Source organism: Lissotriton helveticus, chromosome 4_1, assembly GCF_964261635.1.
Source record: "Lissotriton helveticus chromosome 4_1, aLisHel1.1, whole genome shotgun sequence".
NCBI lineage: Eukaryota > Metazoa > Chordata > Amphibia > Caudata > Salamandridae > Lissotriton > Lissotriton helveticus.
In genome coordinates this window covers 1,657,706,899-1,657,731,231 of record NC_136063.1, presented here as the reverse complement: position 1 = coordinate 1,657,731,231, position 24,333 = coordinate 1,657,706,899, and the positions used below count along the sequence as shown (strand labels likewise).

The window sequence follows — 24,333 nt, the reverse complement described above, 5'->3', positions numbered from 1 at the left end:
TGGTGGATGCGGTGGTGGATGTAGTGGTGGTGGATGCGGTGGTGGATGTAGTGGTGGTGGATGCGGTGGTGGATGTGGTGGTGGTGGATGTGGCGGTGGTGGATGTGGCGGTGGATGTGGTGGTGGTGGATGTAGTGGTGGTGGATGTGGTGGTGGTGGATGTGGTGGTGGTGGATGTGGTGGTGGTGGATGTGGTGGTGGTGGTGGTGGTGGATGTGGTGGTGGATGTGGTGGTGAATGCGATGGTGGTGGATGCGATGGTGGTGGATGTGGTGGTGGATGCGATGGTGGTGGATGTGGCAGTGGATGTGATGGTGGATGTGATGGTGGATGTCATGGTGGATGTGATGGTGGATGTGATGGTGGATGTGATGGTGGATGTGGCGGTGGATGTGGCGGTGGATGTCATGGTGGATGTGGTGGTGGTGGATGCGGTGGTGGATGTAGTGGGGGTGGATGCGGTGGTGGATGTGGTGGTGGTGGATGTGGCGGTGGATGTGGTGGTGGTGGATGTGGTGGTGGATGTGGTGGTGGTGGATGTGGTGGTGGTGGATGTGGTGGTGGATGTGGTGGTGAATGCGATGGTGGTGGATGCGATGGTGGTGGATGTGGTGGTGGATGCGATGGTGGTGGATGCGATGGTGGTGGATGTGGCGGTGGATGTGATGGTGGATGTGATGGTGGATGCGGTGGATGTCATGGTGGATGTGATGGTGGATGCGGTGGATGTGGCGGTGGATGTGGCGGTGGATGTCATGGTGGATGTGATGGTGGATGCGGTGGATGTGGTGGTGGTGGATGCGGTGGTGGATGTAGTGGTGGTGGATGCGGTGGTGGATGTAGTGGTGGTGGATGCGGTGGTGGATGTAGTGGTGGTGGATGTGGTGGTGGTGGATGTGGTGGTGGATGTGGTGGTGGTGGATGTGGTGGTGGATGTAGTGGTGGTGGATGTGGTGGTGGTGGATGTGGTGGTGGATGTGGTGGTGGATGTGGTGGTGAATGCGATGGTGGTGAATGCGATGGTGGTGGATGCGATGGTGGTGGATGCGATGGTGGTGGATGCGATGGTGGTGGATGTGATGGTGGATGTGATGGTGGATGTGATGGTGGATGTGATGGTGGATGCGGTGGATGTGGCGGTGGATGTGGCGGTGGATGTCATGGTGGATGTGATGGTGGATGCGGTGGATGTGGTGGTGGTGGATGCGGTGGTGGATGTAGTGGTGGTGGATGCGGTGGTGGATGTAGTGGTGGTGGATGCGGTGGTGGATGTAGTGGTGGTGGATGTGGTGGTGGTGGATGTGGCGGTGGATGTGGTGGTGGTGGATGTGGCGGTGGATGTGGTGGTGGTGGATGTGGTGGTGGTGGATGTAGTGGTGGTGGATGTAGTGATGGTGGATGTAGTGGTGGTGGATGTGGTGGTGGTGGATGTGGTGGTGGTGGATGTGGTGGTGGTGGTGGATGTGGTGGTGGATGTGGTGGTGGTGGATGTGGTGGTGGTGGATGTGGTGGTGGTGGATGTGGTGGTGGTGGATGTGGCGGTGGATGCGGTTATAAAGCCTGTGATTGATAGAACTTAGAAACGGCAAAACTATGATAGCAAGCATATGTTTAATTAAGCGCATGTGGACAGTGAATTGCATTGCATGAAATCCTTTTCTTAGTGTGGCATGTCAGATTTAGTCCAATCCCTAGTGCAAAATCAACATGAATCACTTTTCGTTCCAAAAACACATGTTGGAGCAAAAATCAAAAATCTAATTTAGGTGAACAGTCTCTAATGCAGCAAAGTAACCAAGTGTGTGGCATTTCTTATAGGTGTAAAATCACTCTGCATAGAGAGAACATTTAGTTTGATGATGAATGAGTTGTGAAAAATGTGTATTCGTATGACATCCCCAGCACATAGAGGTGCAAAAATTACATTTAGTTGCAAAATCACACTTTGTGAAACATCGATAGAAGTGTGAACACACTGCGATGAGCTAAAATAAAATTAGTGTTGCAAAGCAAGCAGATATCGTTATTATCAACATCGGATTAAAAAAAAAAAAGAAAAAAAAGAAAAGGAGACACGGCCGGCCAGCCGTGAAACTGAAAGCACGGCCGGCCGGCCGTGAAAAAGCCTTTGATGCAGCAGGGGGTAATTAGGGGAGGAGAATGGCTGGGCTGAGGCAGAGCGCCAAGCCTTTGATGCAGCAGGGGGCGGAGCGGGAAGAGCTGCTGGCGGCACTAAGCTGACGATTTGATGCTGTGCACGCGCATTTTAACTAATTGCGCTTGCGCATTGAGTTAAAAGTGCACATGCACTTCATCAAATCGCCAGTGAATCGCCAGTGTAGGTAAGCTTTGTTTAAGCCCCCATAGTCTCGCTCTGCTCAATGCGCATGCGCATTGACAGGCGAGACCTAAAAAGAAAGGAAGAGAGGCTCAGCCCCACTCACCACTCCCTGTGGCTGAGCGAAGCAGTCAGCCGCCGTCCGCTGTCCGCCGCCACCCGTGTTCCGCGATCTCTGCGCCCACGTGAAGCCCCACTCACCTGGGGCTTCCTTGGGTCTCCGCTCTCCTGGGCTGGCCTGCGCGGGGCTCCCACCCGGTCACGGGAGCCTCCGCTTGGGACTTAGACTTCCGGGGCAGGCCCCGCCCACAGACGCCTGCCTGACTTCCTTTTCTTCAGCGCTTTTCTGATGTGGCGGGGGAATCCTCTCCTCAGGCATGCAACCCGGGGCCAGCGGCGGTGAAAGCCCACAGCGCTCTCTGGTCCCCCACAGTTATAAGTTGATGCGATCACGAGGAAGGGAATCCATAGACATTTCGGGCCGGCGGCGGTGATTCTTCCAGAGGATTTCAGAGAGCGGGGTGGGCACCCGCTCCTGGCTTTAAGATAAACAGGCAGAACGCGGGGTAGGCCCCGCAAATTGTTTCCAAGCACAAAGTTGCTGGGTAGGCTCCCGCTCGTGATTAAAAAGGTGTCCACATGCGGGATGGACTCCCGCTAATGTCAGGAGCAAAAGGGGGGAATCCCACACGCCGGGATTCCCTCTCACCACGTTGGAAGCACAGTGCTGCAGGTCACCAGCCCCCCCTTATTTATAACTGCAGGCAGAGCAAAGTCCTCTGGGGCAGGAGTCCAATTGTAGCGCCCACGAGTCGCTAGGAAATAGGCACAGGCTGGGCAAAGGTCAGCAGGCAGTAGGGCAGCTCAGCCCAACGAAGTAGCAGTTCCTAAGAACAGTCTGACTTAGCAAGGTGGCAATCCTCCTGGCGCAGCCGCCTTTACTCCAGCAGGGTCACTTTCTGGTTTCTATAGAAGGCAGAGGGGCAAGGTTGGGCACAGGGACCAGCAGGCAGTGTCCAGCGGTGGTTCCTCCTGGCATGGTGTCCCCTCCACGTCAGCACAGGCACAAGCATCCCACATGGGCTCACAGCCCCTGTATTTATACACCTCCCTGCCCTGTGTCTGGAAGGTGGTAGAATCTTCTGGAAGGGTCTGGGGGTAGGGGTTTCTGGAAGGGTCTTGGAAGTTTCAGTGCCAATTGGCACTGGGAGGGATGTTAGTAGGGGGCGGAGCTAGCCTTGTACTGGGCAGGCACTTCCCTAGTCAGGGACAGGGGATTTCTCTGCCTACTACTCCAGTTGCAGACCTCCCACTCAGCCTGACCCTGCCTCCCTGGAGCCACCCACTTCTCACCAGCCCCAGTCACTTCTAGAAACAGACATGCAGGCAGGCACACAGCACACAGAAATGCCAACTTCTAAAAGTGGCATTCCTAAAATAGTAAAAGTAAATCTGTGCACACCATTGCGCAGCATTTATCATTTCCATTCCACACATACCAAACATGCCATACTTATTTTGTTTTATTTAGGAATTATCCCATAAAGTGGGAGTTCCCAATGTTCGCCTATAGAGGGCGGAGAGCGCACACACTCTGCACTGCTAACCAGTGCTAAAGTCCTGAAACCACCAACACCATGTCAGCAAAAAGGCTAGGAGGAAAGCAAAAAGTTTAGGGATGACCCTGCAAAAAAGGCCAAGTCCAACAGTATCCATCCATTATTCCACCCCTTATGCATTTCATCACTGTATTGACCTTCACACAGAAACAACAACTAGGTTACAGCTTCATGCTCAGTATGTATGTATTGTGTCATATGGTAATAGAAGAATATTGCTTCAGATTCTGGTGGAGTTTAGGACTTCGCATTTGTCCTTCTTTAAAGTCCACGCGTTTTCTCTACAGAATCCAATGTATCAATGTCAGTGCCAGCATTGAGTACTCTCCCTGTCCACTCCTAGGGACAGACGGTGCTAAAAATGTAGGTGTCCTGTGAATGTGGCTGCAGGGATGGATGTCTGCTGTGCCTTGTTTGGACTTTATGCCACAATTTGCCACAGGTTGAAACAAGCTACAAGTGGATGCCAACCCAATTAATATTAATAAGGTGGGTGGCCTACACATTTTTTGCCAACTGTCCCTTTGTGGTAAGGTGGTGTTGTAGATGCCTTTTGAGGGACAAGCTAGTAACTGTGCACCACAAAATTGCCCTGCACCCAGCCTTTTTTGTACATTGGGCCCTTGCTGTTTTTTAAGGGTGTCTGGATTTTTATTTTAAGTGCAAACCTATTCACCTAGCACATCATTTTGCCTTTATTGCTGAACGGTGGTCATATGGATCTCTGTGCAGGTAACTGGTGTGACTGAGAGAAATAAGAATTTTATCTTTTTCCATGCAGTTTTGTCTTGCCTGAAGTGCAGGAAGTGTGTTTTGATTTTGTTAGTCTTGATTGTGTCCTGATGGTATGCAAACTGTATCTGGTATCTACTGCTATGCTCTGTACGTTGCCATGATGGTTTTACACTTGATAGCGTATGTTTTATATAGACTTCAGGTTTTCACATCTTTTTTTAGAAATCGACTAATCGTTCTTAATTCTGGAGTAGGTTCCACTTTTCCTTGCTTCTGTCCAGTTTTACATTCCAACTCTCAACACAGTTTATTTCCCTCCTTTATGTTGCTTTTTGGTTTGCTTTGATTTATTACTCCTGGCATTTTTTTCTCTGCCTTTGTTCACCTCTAATGCGTATCTTCTGTTTTGGCCCCCTGCTCCTCTGCATTTTCCCTTCCTGAGTGTGTGCACTTGCTTGCCTTTTTTTTTTGTTTTTCTTTCATACTTTTTTGTCTCTCACTCTTTTGTCCTCCTTTTTCTTCCTTGGATCTTGTTTTGCCTGTAGCTCATTCTACATCCAAAGTTCATAGCTTTAAGGCAGTTTCCATGTTGATACTGCCAGAAACTGCTATTTCCAGTGGGCGTTTGGTGGTCATACTACGTATCTTGCTTGACTAAAAACCTCTGGGATGCTGACATTTTAGTATCATTCCCTTTCGATACAACAGCCTAGTTTAGTATACCATACTATATCTTTAGGCTAATTTTCTGTAGATTATAAAACTTCTAAATAAATAAATGAATAAATACAATGAATATACTCTGCGAAGAACTCCTGAGGCGGAAAGCCGGGAGCAGGCATCTTTTTAAACCATTGTGATTTTTTACTGTGTATTCTGTGTTTTTAACTCTGGTGCACTTAAAATAACGCTTGGATCTCCAGACTTGAGCTGAGCAACAGACTGCTTGTTGCTTCGCTCGGGGATCGCGTCTTGCCGCCATTATCTGGTCAAGGGACCCGCCAGACACGCCCACCGCGGCTGGCCACGCCCCCCCCCCTCCCCAGTTTCTATAAATCGCGCTCCTAGCGCCAGCGCTTCACTTATACTCTGCGAAGAACTCCTGAGGCGGAAAGCCGGGAGCAGGCATCTTTTTAAACCATTGTGATTTTTTTACTGTGTATTCTGTGTTTTTAACTTTGGTGCACTTAAAATAACGCTTGGATCTCCAGACTTGAGCTGAGCAACAGACTGCTTGTTGCTTCGCTCGGGGATCGCGTCTTGCCGCCATTATCTGGTCAAGGGACCCGCCAGACACGCCCACCGCGGCTGGCCACGCCCCCCCCCCTCCCCAGTTTCTATAAATCGCGCTCCTAGCGCCAGCGCTTCACTTATACTCTGCGAAGAACTCCTGAGGCGGAAAGCCGGGAGCAGGCATCTTTTTAAACCATTGTGATTTTTTTACTGTGTATTCTGTGTTTTTAACTTTGGTGCACTTAAAATAACGCTTGGATCTCCAGACTTGAGCTGAGCAACAGACTGCTTGTTGCTTCGCTCGGGGATCGCGTCTTGCCGCCATTATCTGGTCAAGGGACCCGCCAGACACGCCCACCGCGGCTGGCCACGCCCCCCCCCCTCCCCAGTTTCTATAAATCGCGCTCCTAGCGCCAGCGCTTCACTTATACTCTGCGAAGAACTCCTGAGGCGGAAAGCCGGGAGCAGGCATCTTTTTAAACCATTGTGATTTTTTACTGTGTATTCTGTGTTTTTAACTCTGGTGCACTTAAAATAACGCTTGGATCTCCAGACTTGAGCTGAGCAACAGACTGCTTGTTGCTTCGCTCGGGGATCGCGTCTTGCCGCCATTATCTGGTCAAGGGACCCGCCAGACACGCCCACCGCGGCTGGCCACGCCCCCCCCGCCTATGCACGACCTCTACTATATAACATGAGCTCTAACAGGAAGCGCAGCGGACGAGCGCAGCGGGCGCGACGATTGCGCGCCGAAGGCGCGCATAAGGCAAGCTCGTCTGCGCTCGTCCGCGCCTCGGTAGCGACTGGTGCGGGTTACGAAGCATGGGCCTCTCAAAACGTCTCCGTCCATCCGCCACTAACTCGTGAGTCCTTACTTCGATTCAGAGACTTCGCGCACGAAGGCCATCTATCCTTCTCAGATACTGCCTACCCTTTGCATGACTTTGCCTGTAAAGGTCTGCTGCTAGGCGGCCTGTTGAATGTTAGATCGTTGCCTAAACACGTTAATGAAATCTCCCAAATGATTGATAATCATCACCTCGATGCACTATTTCTTACCGAGACATGGACCCACTCCGACTGTAATATTGATTTGGACTGGGCCTGTCCACAAGATTTTAAAATATTGCATCTCCCCAGACCCAAGGGTCGAGGTGGGGGAGTCGGTATTATCTACAGAGCGTCCTGGTCCATAAAAACTCTTGACATGGACCCAGTTGCAGGCACAGAAATACTTGGCCTTTCTATCAACTGTCATCACGGAATCACCTTCACGGCTATGATTTGTTACCGTCCCCCGGGAGCCTTCAACTCCATGCAGCAAAAGTCGCTTCTTACCGCCATTACCAACATGGCCACTACTCATAACAAGTTGATTATTCTGGGCGATTTTAATCTCTGGCCAAACGGTAGCCTGGATTCTGCCCTGAATAATATTTTACTCTCCTGTGAAGGCATGGGATTATCCCAGCTAGTTAACAAACCTACACACACTGCCGGCCATCAGCTTGACCTGATTTTTTCCTCACCCCGGCTAGTATTCCTCAGTGATATACTCCCCATGTGCTGGACTGACCATGCACTTATTAAATTTCACATAGCTGGTGGCAGAGCCAACAGGTCGCCACTTAGTTCCTCCCCCGACTTGATGTATAGAGATTGGAAAGCATTGGACAAGCTAAGATTGACTGGCCCTGTATTCAATGTGGAGAACAGTTTTTCCACCTTGCAGTCGGTCGAGGACAACTACTCGGCCCTCTGTACACTGATCTCCAACACCGCGGATTCTCTAGTCCCTCAGAAAAAGAGTAATCCCAAGAGAAGGCCACCAGCCCCCTGGTTCGATGACTCATTGAGAGCCCTCAAGCTAGCTTGCAGACAATCTGAGAGAAAATGGAGGCAAGGCTACACTGATATTAATAAATCTATCTGGAAAGATAACCTCCGGGCATATAAAAATGCCATAGTGCAAAGTAAGGCAAACTACTTTTGCTCTACCATCGCCAACGCCCCTAATAGCTCGAAAAGCATCTTTCAGATACTCAAAAATTTAACTCATCCAGATTGTGCCACAACGACTCAGCCTCCCACTCAAGCCCTCTGTGATAGTCTCGCTACTTTTTTCACTGAAAAAATTAACACTATTATTCACAACTTAAAGGCACCCCCTGTGCTGGGATGCTCCAACAGCCGGGGAGCCACCACCAGCTCGCAGGACCTGACCTCAGCAGGCCTCGACCCCATGGTCAGGTTACAGGATTTCCCCCCTATTCCTGAATCCGATTTTGATAGACTGGCACTCGGAATTACCTCAGGATCCCCTCTTGACCCCCTCCCTCCAAAGATTTGGAAAAACTTTGGATCAGAACTCTTCGGCACTCTGCGACGAATATGTAACTATTCTTTACACTGCGGATATGTACCAACTCCCTGGAAACAAGCGCTAGTTACCCCGCTTCTGAAAAAGCCCTCCTTGAGCCCTGACTGTTTATCTAACTATCGACCCATCTCCCTCCTGCCATTTCCTGCAAAAGTGGTCGAACGTTGGGTAAGCTCGTGTCTCTCCACGCACCTAGAACAAAACAACCTCTTGGATGAATTCCAATTCGGTTTCCGTCCTGCTCACGGTACCGAAACAGCAGTCTTGACAGCCATGGAGGATCTTCGCATGCGTGCAGACAGGGGCCAGTCAGTAGCACTGATACTGCTGGACCTGTCTGCCGCATTCGACACGGTCAACCACGGGACGCTGTTGGACAGACTCCGCGAGACAGGTGTGGAGGGCACGGCCCTGTTGTGGTTTTATTCTTACCTTCAGGACAGAAGACAGGCTGTTTCCCTCCCTCCCTTCCAATCCGCTTTTGCCCCAGTACCTCAGGGAGTTCCCCAGGGCTCTTCCATCAGCCCCATTCTTTTTAACGTGTATCTTAAACCACTGATAACGTTAATTAAGTCATTCGGGATAACAACGATCAACTACGCCGATGACACCCAGCTTATTCTCTCATGGGAGGGAGAAGGCTTTACCCCCTTAACCTCCTTCCATGACTGCCTGCGTGAGACGGCTGGGTGGTTACACAGGAACTCCTTACAATTTAACTCCTCCAAAACAGAGGTTCTGTACTGTGCGGGAAATTATATTTCTCGTCAGTTCCCGAGTGATTTCTGGCCTCCGGAATTTAAGGAAAAACCACTGCCAGTCACCTCGGTCCGTAACCTGGGAGCTACGCTCAATAACAATCTGAATATGGACACCCAGGTCGCCAAAACGGTGGGGACATGCTCGGCTCTCTTACGCTCTCTGCGTAAAATTATGCCTCTCCTTCCCTCACACGCTCGGGCGATGATAGTCAGGTGTACTATACTTAGTCGCCTGGACTATTGCAACGCCCTGCTTCTTGAGTCCCCAATTACGCTGTTAGACCGGCTTCAAAGAATTCAGTCTGCCGCCGCTAAGCTAGCTCTTGGCTGGACGAGGAGATCATCGGCCTCGGCAGCACTAGCCGAGTTACACTGGCTACCTTTGAAGCAGCGGGTGGCGTTCAAGTCCCTCTGCATTGTCTTTAAAGCGCTGCATGGACTTGGACCCAGACCGATGCAAGACATGTTCTCATGGTATACTCCCACCAGAACGTTACGTTCTTCCTCAGCATATCTGGTATTAGTGCCCAGATGTTACAAAGCTAGAACGGGGGGAAGATCATTCAGGGTCGCAGCGGCCAAATTATGGAACAGTCTGCCTATTGACATACGCCAAACCTCTCAACTCCTCCCCTTTCGGAAACGGATCAAGACCTGGTTGTTTCCTTAATTCTCATTCCGCCTGTTACCCGTGACTAGTTATCCTCAGTTGAAGTATTCTACAGCGCCAGGAAGCCTGCAAGGTATCAGCCGCGCTATATAAATTCTAAAAATAAATAATAAATAAATATCCATTGCCTTCTGGTCTCTTCGGCTTGTTGCGTGAGCTGTTCAAGACTACACAACAGTGTGAATCTGGAAGGTCAGCTGAGTTGTGTGTGGTGGGATCTCCATCTGACATTCTGCAGTCGTGGCACACATTCTGTGTGGAGCCCAACACTAGGTTAGACTAAAGTTCAGTTTTTGGATGTCTACATGATCAAAAATATATTCAGTTTAGCCTTAAGGTTTGAAGTTATGGCATTTCTTTCACTGCATGATGTCCCACCAGTGTCCCAGGAGTTCTGACTCCAATGTTTGAGCCACTTGAAGGCCCTTTATCTAAACAGGCTTTGTGTATGGTGGAGACAACATTGAACTTTTACTTAGGCCCAATGGAAGCTAGTAAAGTGATATTATGGCAACCTGTTGGTGCATTTATATCATCTTCTCCTGCCAGTCAGTTTGGAAAATGGGAACGTTTTCTATGACATCAAGCTGCAGATTGAAAACCTTGACCACTGTTTTGTCTTCAAGAGTGAGCCAGAGCTGAGGATTGAATGAAACTACCAGGTTCTTATTCCAGTTTTGTATTCAACAGATCTAGTAAATCAATAAGATTAATAAGGTTGACTTAGGCATAAAGAACTGAAAGTAGTAAAAATAACAGCAGCTGTATCATAATGACAGCTACTGTCTTTCCACAAAAGCCTAAAGGAAGAGCCTTGCCGCTGCTCTGAGATGCACTTATTGAATTTGATCAGGGAGCTTCATACCTTAGTTTGATTTTCCTTTGCAGATTATTTGGCAGCTGTGGACAAGTGGATGGGAGTGTTTCTACCAAAGATAAAGCCACTGCTGTATGAAAATGGAGGACCAGTTATTACTGTGCAGGTACAACAATAGTTTTATTTTACCCTACTAGAAATGCTTTGTTTGTGAAAATGTATTTTACTGGAGAACAGGAATGGTAGAACATGAACTAATAAATCTAGGGTACGTCTCCAATTTTCTACATTTGCCAATGAGACTGTTTGTTTGATCAGATTTGATGATTGGTCCAAGACCAGAGTAAGCCACCTAGAAAATAATTAGATTAGCTTCAGATGGTTTTATAGCTATCATCTTTAAAGTCTCCCAAAATGTGTGCCTCTCTATGTTAATTCAAATACCTTTAAAACCAAGATCTGTGAAAGCTTAGCCAGTACAGCGTTCTAACACCACTGTTCCTGAGCCAGGCTCCCAAACTTTGGTGAATAATTGTGAGTCACAGCGGAACATCCACACAACCAACCCACCCAGATCAAATCTAAATGTGCAGTCCCAGGTGTCGGTGGAGAATAATCCATTCAGTACCTTAATTCACTGTGGAAGTGCATGAGAACCTGTTCCTGCTTTATTGGCACTGGTAAGCCCATGCTAGCTCTTCTAAAAGACATTCTGGAATAAAGACAAAGGAGGAGCTACACCCTTTGACCTTGACCTGACCCATGGGTCCTGCAGATTTGGGAATGGAGATGAGCAATGGCTAGATAACCACAAGGGCCTTAGTGAAGGTCTTGATGCCTATGAGCAAAGCTGAAAGGGGGATTAGATTTCAATATGTGGAGCACCTTATTTTTAGTTTGGTAAACCTAAGGTATACACATGGGCTTAAAACAGATTACACAGCAGTCTGGAAGGCGCCCAAGTTCAGAAAATTGAGGTTGTTTCTCAAACATTGATACTAGCTACTTCTGTATAGGAATCATGTCAAACGCAACACAGATCGTACAACTTTTTGTAAGTGTTTGAAAGGATTGCTATAGATTTATGAGTATTAAACTTCCTTTATGGGGTTAAGGGACATGTCCTTTGAAGTCTTCTTTACTTGGCGGACCCTGGAATGCTCTGAGAAACAAATGAAAATCCACAGAATAAGTACATTCTTATGTCATGACCCATATTATCTTGGTAGACACTGAAGAAATGGAAGCACAAAGAAGGGTTGTTTTTTTCCAGATCTGTTGTTGCAGACAAACACTTGCATGATCAACAGTAATCTTGCTGGCATTTTGACGAGGACGTTGCTGATGGTGCCTGGATGCAGGTCGTGAGTAAAGCATCAGAAAATACTCCTGTCCATAACCTGTCAGGACCCCTGCTGAGACAGGACTAGAATAACTTATATGAAGAGCTTGCTACCTGCAGTGGGAAGGTAGCATACACCAGGAAAGTACCTGTAGACTAGTAGTGTAAGGACTGGTGCTACAGACTGGAGTACGCTGATGGTGTATGTGGTCTGAACATTAGGACATGGGCAGTGCCAGTAGGAGGTAAAACGAGGGATTACAAAATTACAGTATAAGAACCAATGAAGAGGGGAGTCGCAAAGACCATAGCAAAGTACAATGTAGAGTAATGATTGACCGACTACCATGAAATATAGCTAGTATGCTCCATGACAAATGATCCGACTATAACTAATATGCATTGTCAAACCCGTAGACTGTGCCTTAGAAATGAGTTAGCTGGTCTTTTGGCTTTGCCAGTGCTTTTTACTTCCAAATGCTTGCTGCCAGTACTGTACACCAGTGGCAAAAAAAGCCAGAATGACTGGAAAACCTGAGACCTTTGCGTGTTCTCTCTAATGGTGAATAAATTAACATGAAGAATGTAGGCTATAGTATGACAGATCTCTTTGGCACATTGTGCAGGGGTGGTATTCCTCTTTGTAATCATCAGACTGTTAATAGTTTCAAAAAGTCCCCTACTAGAACCAAGTTAAATGTTTAGGATTATGGTCCAATTACCCTGAAATCTGACACCGACTCACACTTTCAAATGGAGTGCATCATGCCTTTCTCAAAAATACATGTGATTTCATATTGGCCACTCAAGGCTATGCAGTGGTCTGTGTTTTTATATTTCTCAATCTTACTTTGAGATCTTTTCAAGAGTTTGGACCATATGTTGCTATTTTCAAATACATTATGTGTGATGTTAAATAGAGATGATGTATCCAAGTGGGGGCCTGTAAACATTGCAGAAGCAATCATTTAGTTAACGATGCAATGCTTGCTAGTTAATGCCCTTGAAGTTCAGGCAGCCTTGTACAATCCAAAATAAGGGTTCTCTGCCAATGCAGGAAGAGGTCCAAAATGAATGGCAGTCTGAGGTCGCAAGGCAAGACATGGAATTTGACCCGCAAAGAGTGCAGTGAAACCAGACTTGCATTCTGACACTAACTACTACCTGACAACCACTTCTCATCTGCTCATGCATCCTCTCTGAACAATTAATGACCCAATGGTGTTACATGCAGGTTTGCCCTTCAGAATCTTAAACCGAGCACAATATTCCTTTAGTAAAAGACTGAAACGAGTGCATGTCTTTGCAAAGCCACCCAAAACAGGCCATCAACAACACAACAAAAATAGGCTAGACAAAAAATGTATTGAACAGGAGAACTATTTCACAGAAGATGCAATTATCCAGACATAGCTGCCAGGTTTACCATTTGCTTATGTGTGACATTTATACAATTTCCGCAAAGCTTATGTTGGACATTTCAATGTATTATGTGTGATACTTTGAGTGACAATTCATTGCAAGTAGATGAAGTTAGTATTGTTCATGCAATGACGAAATGTCTGATATTACCCACGCTTTTGTGCAGTATAATGCTCTTGAGACAAAATTGCGATGTTGTCTATTCCGCAGCATGGTTGCAGATCAGTACACAAGCCATTTCTAGGCCACAGCACAGCCAGGGAAGGATGCAGAGGGAGAAGATCTCCGGCATATAGCGCCCTTTGAAAAACACCTCTCATCTGATCTGAACCCACAAAAGGCTACACACCGGTCCAGTACTGATTCAATCTTAGGGGATGATTTAGAATTAATGTAAAAAGACAATTGGTTCTGCCGGAGTCTTATAGGTATAATCTTAGATAGTTGCTTAGTAACTGCATATACACAATATGATTCCCATGTAAATATATATATGTATATATTAGAGCATTGAATGACAAAAACAACACAACACAAAACAAAAAACAAAAACGCACAGTTCTGATTACCAACATTTGGTTTATTCGAGCAATTTGCAATAGAGTGTTCAAAATCTATATAGATTAATAATTAAGTCAGTACTCGGGCTGCTTCGTAAGTGCAACGTGAAAGTGCTTGTGCAGAGCATCAAGTGAAAAAAGCATGTTGACTAATATATAAACAAAGAGAAGATTGGACTTTACTAAGTCACTACATATATATATATATGTTATGGTACGCCGGTCCAAGATGATTGAATCTCCGTTTCCTAAGACAATGGGATATTGCTTTACTGTCTTATTGTCAGGGACTTTATGTTGAATACAGGCAATGTAATGTTGATTTAGAGTTAGGCAGACGGTTTACTTCATCACAAACATGGGATTCATCCGCCATATTACAAGTGTCATTGGATATAATGTACTTGTAATACGTAGGATTGGATATCTGTCACATATTTGATGAAGTAACTTGACTGCAGAGCTCTAAATATGGCTCTTAGCCATATATTCATTTGACTGTTAAGCTGTAGTAAGTGAATCAGTACTCATTTTTCTGCCATTAGCTCATCAACAGCCTCCTATTTGCTAAGAAGGGCTGACGGATGGGCAAGGAGTACAAACTACAGAACTCAAAATGGTAGTTGCAAGCCAGATTTTTTTTTTCTGTCTGCTTTCATGAGTCTTGACTTCAGAGCTAGTAGTGCAATGCTATGACTAGCAAAAGTTAAGCCTTGGGTACTAGCTTCCGTCCATGGGACTGAGCTTCAACCAGTTGAGGCCCATCCACTCATCAAAAATCTTTGTCAGATGTCAACAATTTTCTTAGTATTGTAAAAACTCAAAACTTCTTGACATTTTCACAATGCACGTATGTCTTACAATCACTGAATCAGATCCTATATGCCATCTTAACAATGCTCATCCTGCTGTGTGTATTGCTCAATAAAAAAACTAGCCCCCCCATAATCCTCCCCTTACTATCCCCACTCTCATTGCTTTTCTTGCTGATCGTCCAAAATGTCTTTAGCACCGTCCAGGCTGGTGGGTCACACTCCATTCTACAGTCGCGTTCCTATACATTTTTCAACGTTCTATTTGTATACTCATTTCAGGTGTTCTGAATCAGTGAATCTCAACACCCTCAAAACATGATACGTGTGATCTCTTTAAATTCTGGGGAGAATTCTGCCAAATATGGTTTCCACATTTTAGCAAATTGTTCTTTTCCCTGGCCATCAACATCGCTTTTTTTTCCATTCAAATAAGCACTCAAATTTCATGCAAGCATGATGTATCTAAAACTGGGTACTTCCACATTAGGGCATCTGAATAACATGAAATGTTTAGCTGCACACTGTAGCAACGCAATCAAGCGTCCCCTTAAAGAACCTGCCGAGTATGTCTGAAACGTTAAAATAATATATCCCAGTGCCCTGATCAGTTTCAGGTTACACCTGCAATCTATTTCGTCCAGTTCTTGTGTCTAGTATGTGTCTAACTTTGGGCAGTTCCACAGTGAATGAAGAAGGGAGCCCGCATTCCCACAGCCCCTCCAACAGTCAGTGCTGTGTTGCTTATCCCACTGATTTATCCAGATCAGTGTGTAGTACCAGTGCATTACTTTTTTTACAAGAACTAATTTAATTGTTGCACTGGACTCACTGTTTCCTGCTCTGGCTAGACGTCTTTCCATGTCCTGCTGGTGAGCTGTCACCCTTAGTAGTCTGCCTCCCACTACTCTTGTCCCGTCACCTCGCACGTCAACAGCTCTGTCCTGACGAACTTCTAACTCTCACAAAGGACCCGGTTCTCCCATTCCATAACCAACAACCATTGTTCAGATGATGTCCATTGCCTCCCTGCTTCCACCCTAAGTTTTCCATGTGATAGTTGATTGTAGAGTAGACGTTCAGCTTCAGGGATCCTAAATTCCTCTTTCAAACAAGCATTTGCAATGCATTAGGTCTTGCATTTGCGAGTTTAAGCTATTTGCATTGTAAATGGCAATGCTTTTTATTTGTGTTTTAAAGAACAAAACATAAATAAAAGGCATTGTGATTTAAAATGCCAATTTCTCAAACTAGCACAAATGCGAGACCTTTTGCATTGCAAATGTTTGTTTTACTATCTTGCAGCATCAGAGACTTGAAAGCCCCCTGCCTGCCACGATGAGGCGCAACACACGTTTGCGGTTGTTTCTCAGTTTTGAGGAACCAATAATCAATAAATTAATCATTAGAAGATCTCCATTACCCTTTTTTTCATATATTGAATGATAGTCTTTTTCTTCTCTCTATTGCTTAAATTGCATTTATATAGCAGCCAGCGTGTTTTAAAGATCTTATATAGATGCTATAATAAAGGATTAAATTAAAGAAAACACAAAAGGACTGAGACGTATTCTTGTAGGTGCACTACTTATTGTTAGAATTGTTATGTGAAGCTGTAATCAGCAGCACCAAAGGGTGACGGGTGTTGGAGTCTTGTGCACAAACAATAACCTGGATAAGACGGCAGTAAAGGAATGAGGTGCTGTTGTTAAAGTCCATTGCCCATCTGTGTTTGAAAGTATGCATTTATATAGTGCTTACTACCACTGACGGTGCATTTAATTTTCTATGTATCAAAAGAATTGTTTGAGACAACAAGAATTTGGCTACCTCATTGTTGTGCAAATAGCCTTGGAGTCTAAAGTAACTATTGATTATTCTCTTTATCAGGGGTGGGCGTCATGCTCTCAAGTGGACACTTACACATTTCCGAAGTTTTAACTAACGCAGCAATATTAGAATAAGTGGCTCTGAAGACCCCTTTCCTATAGTTCACTTTATATAAAGCGTTGTAGTTACAGGCATAAAGTGCACAACACAAAATGTTGGTCAAATGGAAAGTGAGAGACCTCATTAGAAGAGAAATAGAGTAAGCGAGGGTGTAAACTGTGATCATAGGTGGGTAAAGAGGTAAAGTTGGTAGCAGAAGCAGGTAGAAGGTAAGGAGAGGTCACCTTCCCGCTGCTCATAAGGTAATATGTGACACTCTTCCAGCCGTTATTAAAGCTTTAAAAGAGCATTTGCCATTTGCTGTGTTTAGCCGCCTATGGAGCACTTGTATACGAATCAGCGTTTTGTGAGGCAGTCAGCAGCCACTAACATTAAAGTGAATACACAACTCCAGGAAGTTGCACGTAACCCGCAGACCGCGTGCTCCAAGCCAACCAGAGCTTTGATAACTTCTACGTCATTACTAACTATTGTGAAAGCGGGTGCACGCTCTGCATACTAGTGGCACCCGCCATTGTCCTGCGAGTGCTGGAGGGGGTGGAGCCACTTTTCAAGTAAAAGCCGCCATTGTCCCTGTTAGACCTGGGATTCCTGGTTGGCTGAGGTAGGTACCTTAGGCAAAGTAGGGACTCGCATTCCAACGTCTGGGAAAGGAAGGTCACCTTCTTAGATAGCCCCTCTCACCCCCTTTTTAGCTTGGCACGAGCAGCCAGGCTTATCTTCAAGGCAATTGTGTAAAGTATTTGCAACCACACTCCCTATAATTCAATGATGACACCACAAATACAATCCACACTCGTTTTATAAAAACGAGTATAAACTTTATGTAAAAAGATATACGATAAGAACACTCAATATAAATCCAACATATGAGGTTGTGTAATATTTCTCCTAACCGGTTGTTAGGCCAGTCCTTGTAAGTTCTGGCGATATTAATGAGCACTTCTAAACATTCTCCTGTACTCCTAATATCATGTCATACAGTCCGTAATGCTAGAATCAGGCACTTTTGCAATGTAAAAATATTGTAATGCATAACGTAGCAATCAGACACTCTGCAATGAAAAGAATGCAATGCGTAACGCAACATTCAGGCACTTTGCAAGGTGAAATAATGCAATGCATAATACAGTCCCCAGATATGTCGTTATGCAAAGATAAAGCAATGCACAATACACTAATCAAGTAATTTGTTATGCAGGAATAACGCAAGGCACAATACGATAATCAGGTAATTCGTTATGCAGAAACAAGGCAATGCGTCATACGACAATCAGGTAATTTGTTATGCAGATAAAATGCCATGCGTCATACACTAATCAGTTAGTTCGTTATACAGGAATAATGCAATGCGTAATACTCTAATCAGGTACTCCGTTATGCAGAAATGATGCAATGTGTAATACGACAGTCGGGTACTCCGTTCGGCAGAAATGGAATAATGCGTAATATGCTCAGGGCTCAATCACTGGGCCTTAGGTGGTCTCTCCACCTCTCCTTCTGACTTGCAGTCAGCCTCTCACAGTTGCCCCCAACATGATACGATGTAATCAAAAAGTGCAGCTTCGCGCTCCGGCCCCTGTACCGCCACTCCCTTGGCAATACGGGCCGCGATTCGAGCCGAAGCAGAGGCTCATGCTGCCAACACGAGAGAGAGACAGAGAGCGTCTCCCTCCACGCCCCACCCCAGGAGTCAACACACACGTTACCTGGGGGCACGAACGCACTCTCCTCGTCCAGCGGTTGGGCCTCCAATGCAGCTTTGTGAATTGGCAATGGCGGTTCGAGCCGGCAACTCAGCTCCTCCGGGACTGCTGGTTCGGGCCCCTTCAGTTACGAAGAGCTCAGGCTGCCACAAAGCACACGCACACAGTGTTGCTGTGTTTTCCTTATGCTTCGGGTGCACGTTCACTGGGCATTCCACACACGGGTCTCAGGCTGTACGAAGATCACGTGCACAGTGTCACTGAGACTCACTTGGATTCCGGTGCACACGATAACAAGGCAAATCCTCATGAAGGTCTCACGGTGCTCAACGCACCCGCACACAGCGTCAATGAGACTCACTTGGATTCCGGTGCACACGATCACTGGACAGTCCTCACAAAGGGGTTCAGGCTGCACAAAGCCACGCACACCGCATCGCTCATCCTTGCTTGGACTCCTGGTGCCCACAATCACAGGCAAATCCTCCTGAAGGTCTCAGGCTGCACAAAGCACACGCACACAGCGTCGCTGAGACTCACTTGGACTCCAGGCGCCCACGATCACAGGGCAGTCCTTACGAGGGTCTCAGGCGGCAACAAGCACGCACCCACAGCGCCGCTGAGACTCTAATGGCAACTTTTGTGTTCCTGTGTTTCCAAACAGTGAGCCAGCTCACCTCAGTCCCTTGGTTACTTCAGGACACAGCACAAAGCAAAGTCCTTCAAGCATGGGGACACAACACACAGCAAAGCCCCTTTAGCATTTTCTTGGTTAAAACAGCAAACTGCAGGCCAGCCCCAGAACACACAGCAAGGGTCAGTCCTATCCTTCAGTCTCTTCAGTTGTTTCTTCCTTGGCAAAGGTCCTCTTGACCACAAAGTAGTTCCAGTCTTGTTTACACTTGATCAAGCCATTTTCCAAAGTTCAGGGGCTTCAGCTCTCATAGTTATACCCCTCAATGGCTTTGACGTTTTTGTGTTTCAGGGGGCACTGATCCCTGTTAAAACCAGTTCTGGGTGCCTCCCTGCCATTGACCCCTTTCTTTCTTTGATTAGTGGGGGTCTAGATTCTTAGTCACTCAGCAGGAGATGAGCCAATTGTTTTATAGCAGCAACCCAGGACTCTTTTCCTCTAGGAGCTTCTCCTCCCCATACACTCCAGATGCAGGTCAGCCTGTTGCAGTCTCACCTCATCCCATGGATCAAGACATTCCCCAGATCCTATCGCTTTCAAATCCAGACAGTCAATCCACAGCCAGGCAGAGACACACAGAAATGTCAGAGCACACAAACTCAGACACTTCTAAAAGAGTGGCTTCTGAACACACAATGCGAAAACCATCTTCATAAAAAGATGTGTATTACACTGTGAGTTCAGGCATACTAAACTTCACCTTTCCATCGTAAGCCTTTGGGAAGATAGGCGGGAAAACATATTACACAGCCTTCCCATTCTGTCCTATGGGCAAGATGGCCTTTCAACAGTGAAAAACTAAATGGAGATTATTTCACTGTCAGGACATGGTACACACCTCAGTACATGTCCTACCTTTCACATGCACTGCACCCTGTCCTGGGGGTACCCTAGACCTACCATAGGGGTGTCGATGTGCATAGGAAGGGAAGGGTAAGGTCTGGCAGGTAAGTGCACTTGACAGAACAACATGGCTGTTTAACAAACTGCGCGCAGGCCCTGCAATGGCTTTAACAAACTGTGCGCAGGCCCTGCAATGGCAGACCTGAGTTCCCTTTTTAAAGATATTTGTGTGGGTGGCACAAATAGTGCTGCAGGCCCACTAGTGCCATTTGCATTCCCAGCCCTGGCACACAGAGTGCACTTTACCTGGGACTTTACTAGTAAGGCAAACATACCAATCATGGACAACCAATTACCATTACGCTTTATACAGGGAGCATTTGCGCTTTGACACTGATTAGCAGTGGCAAAGTGTCCAAAGCAGCTAAGTTGTCAACACCATGTCAGAAAAAAGGTCTAGGGGGAAAGCAAAAGTTTAGGGACTTTAACCAACAAGAATTTACAATGCAATAGGTCTCGCACTGACATTATTTTGAGCTATTGACATTGTAAATGACATTTTTCTTTGTTTTTCTTTTGTAAAACATAAATAAAAGGCATTGTAATTAAAAATGCCAATAGCTAAAAGTTTAGTTTAAGCTTTTGGCATTGTTAATCCCAATGCCTTTTATTTATGTTTCAAAAAAGAAAACCCAAATAAAATACATTGTCATTTGCAATGTCAATAGCAAATGCCTTTTATTTATGTTTTACAAAAAAAAACAAAAAAAAAAAACAATGTCCGCTACCATCGGAACAATCATGATTGTAGGACTCTACCATTGGATATAAACATCTTCCACTTCAACCTGAAATTGATTCAGTCCTGAATGCTCTTGCTAAACTCACCACAACCTAAAATGCTTACTTATTCGGCAAAAAGTAAACATTTTAACTTTCATGGTTATTAGAACTAAAAAGATGTGAATTTTCTCCTAACATTTGGAAACAGGGAAACTCTACGTGGATTATCTCATTCTTACATCTTACCACGCATGTACAGTTCAAGCACATAGTGAAAAAACCTATTACCATTGACACCTGGTGAAGAAGCGAAAACTATACCACTCCCCTTTAATTGCCAAACAGTGGTTCATGGTTGTGTATCACACTGACGGCGTAAATGCTCTGCTTGTAGGTTTTCTCCAAACCATCCCTAGTGCCTCTGAGACAGGTTCTTAACCTGGGTGCCAGATTCACCACATTCATGATTAAAATGTAAAAAAAACACTCACACATTACCCAAATCCTCCAGGGATGTAATAACCTTCCAGTATAAGTCCGAACAAACCTTGCCTGTTAGTTTTCCATATCTGACACGCCGAGGGAACCGGAAGCAGTCTTTCCTTAAAAATTGAAACCCAGAAGCTTCAAAGCAGTGCTTCCAAGGAGCAGCAGCCAACATCCGGCACTCTTCACCCACAAGTTTTCTCACCCTGCTATCATTTTGCTCCTTCTGTAAAAGTAACTCAAGCTTTTCTCTGTGGCAAACATCTCACTGTTGGAGTCCGCTGTTACCTCCATTGGTGGTTCTGCCTCTGTGCTCCTTCAGTGGTCTGAATTGTTTTTTCTTTTTCTATTGTAAGGTCCCTTCCGCTGGCGTGCTGCCCCTCCGTTACTTCTCGGTGGCTCTGCTACGGTCCCACACCAAAGCTTCGCCGGAGCTGTATGAAACAAACTAACACCACTCACTATGTGTGATGTTATTTCAGGGTTCTCCCGTGGGGCACAGGGCAGCTGAGATGTTGAAGATGGCACCAGACAGTGCAATCTAGGGAAAACAGAAGCCAGAGTTGATGACATCGGGGGATGCAGGATTTACAGCATCCTCACATTCGAGGATGTTGGACAGGGAGTAAACACGACGTAGACAGAGGGGACATCAGCGCGTGCCTCTACCACCCAGGCATGATGACAGGGCCTTCAATGCGCACAACAGCTGGACCAGGAGCTCTGGTTGGTCCATTTCCGCAGCACGCCCTGGCCATATTCCTAGACCACCCTCAGCCAGGCCTTTGAGAGGTGTCCTGACTAACGTATACATAAATTCAGATACAGCCAAACAAGTGGAGCCTTTGAAGGGCCAGTAGGGTTGGACAGAGTCAATCACACGTTACCCTCATCTGACCTGTGACATTTTCTTCCAGCCCATCTAGCCTTTGCCCAGTTTCGCTATAAGCCGCTCCTTTCCTGGAAGAAGAAACTTTGTATGTGTTTATTGTTGTGGATCTGCTGGAGGTGGGGGAGGCACTCCATAAAATCATTATGTGCCTTCTGTCTATACGGATAATGTGAGTCCCGGGACAATCAATACCAAATGACAACCCCAGCCCACCCCTTCATGCACAAGGACCATTACCACCATTTGGGCTCTGGGCTACCAGACATAGTCTTGGTATATGTTTAATGCTCGGGGAAAGGGCGGCTTCTTTCAAACTGCCTCTTCCAAAACAATGCTATTTCAGAAGAAATGGTACACTTATGTGTAAATCGCACAGTGTGTCATTGGTAGGGTGTCGCAGCGCATTCCAAAGATGGCTTTTTAAATGTTTCCGAAAACATTTCAACTGCTGGATTTTAGGGTACAATTGTGGCTTCAGCAAAAGCTGAGGAAAGTGCATTTTCAGAAGGAACGCCCCCTCCTAGCTTGACGACCTTCAAAGAAACCCACAGAATGATGCCTTCATCTATAGGGGCTTCGCACCCCTGCCTCGCAAGGCTAATACCCCAATAGCCTTAGAAGCAGTGGGTGCAGTAGGACCCCCACAGCTATCTTAACCAGTGTACACCCCCCTCCCTGACATGGGCTCAGTGTCCCTGCACTTCCTCCCTAGCTCCTAAAACATAATTATTCAGTAAATTAGGAGAAATTAACTTTTATGGCGTGCAACCCTGTCTCCCCACCACACGCACAAAGTGTGATTAAAATGAATGCATTTACATACCTCCTCCGCGTCAAAAAGCAAAGTTAGTAACTTTAAGCACAAAACAACTTTCAAAAGCGAGGCGGTAACATCCTAAACTGCGGGTTACACCTGCCCTGCAAGAAATAAGGTGCAGTGCTCCCTGTAAGACCTAAAGGGCAGGGTGAGGTGCATGTGCAGTGACAGTGTGAATGGCTGTGTGTCAGGCTGAGCTGCACGGACAGGCCACCGCCACCCCTCCCCTCGGAGGGCCCTTTCGGGCCTCCGTGCCTCGGGGCTACCGCTCTTCGAGGTAGGCAAGAGGGCTGCCGCTCGGAGTGAGGGAGCGCTGTGCCTCATATGGGCAGTGCCAGGCTCTCACCGAACGGAGCCTAGCACTGCCCATATGAGGGGCAGTGCCGCTTTGGGGACACTGCTCTTTAATCCCATCTGGAGGAGAGGACTCCTCGTAAAGCCTCCACTGAGGCGCTGTCCTTGTTTTTCCTGCGTGGGGTACTGTCCTGATTTGCAGAGCGTAGGGAAGACCTGGTTACCAGGAGACACTGGACGCTTCCTCGATTCTCAGCGCGGCTCCGTCCGGATGAACCCTTCTGTTGCCAGGCAACCCGCGATGCTGGGACCAATCCCAGCGCGGCTTTTCTGTTCTGTAGGCGGGGACAGCAGGATCAAGGCTGACAAAGCTCGTGGGAGAGCGAGTCTACAGCCTGTCTTGCTCATGCTGCCTGCACGCGCCAGTTGGCTCTCTGATTGGTTGACAAGCTCCAGCAACCAGAAAGCTTATTTGGTAGTTGCCAACCAATCGTAGAGCCCACTGGCCCGTGCAGACAGCCTGAGCAAGTGACTCGCAGACTCGCTGTCTCATGGGCATGTGACCAAAAGCCACAGGGTGGTAACATAAAACCCTGAAAACCAATAAGAAGCCAGAGTTTTGAATAAATCTTCACATTGCCCAATTACAAAGCATGGGCGTGAGCAAAAGTCCTTCTACTAAAATCCTTCTATCCCAATAAATCTCTCGCTGCGCGCGCGAGCAGTGCTGCACACTGCAATGCTAGGCACAAGCCCTAAAAAGGGCCAAATCCTACAGTCCTTCATTATTCATTAAAGAAAATGGTGCTCCCAGGCTAACTAAAGTAAGGAGCGAAGTAAAAGGTCCAGTCTTTATGGGCGGTACCAAATGGGGACAGGGCGGTAACAAAGCAGGACTAACGAGCCTCATAATGAATTGGAAGCCAGCATTTATTAAGGACAATGACCCGATCTAATAAAAAATATGGTAGGAGAGTGGGCGAGGCTTACACACCGTACTCTACTACTGCATGCCTTGCAGAGTGATCAGCGCATGCGCGCTGCAACGCCAGGCTTGACCTAAAAATTAGTTCCGGGCAACGCTAGACCTACTGGCTTTGCCAGTGTTGTTTTTAATTTTAGACTGAGTGCCGGACAGCTTTCCCAACAATACAATTTTGCAAAAACCATAACACACCA

At 46.5% G+C, this 24,333-nt stretch overlaps 1 protein-coding gene across 2 annotated transcripts in view; it reads left to right on the top strand.

The window, feature by feature from the left end:
- Positions 1-24,333, top strand: part of GLB1 (galactosidase beta 1) — a 316,597-nt gene that overhangs the window by 40,303 nt on the left and 251,961 nt on the right. For both annotated transcript variants that reach the window (XM_078688334.1, XM_078688335.1), the window contains exon 5: positions 10,625-10,719. In XM_078688334.1, the coding sequence (XP_078544460.1) occupies positions 10,625-10,719 (95 nt within the window). The remainder of the gene's footprint in view (positions 1-10,624; positions 10,720-24,333) is intronic.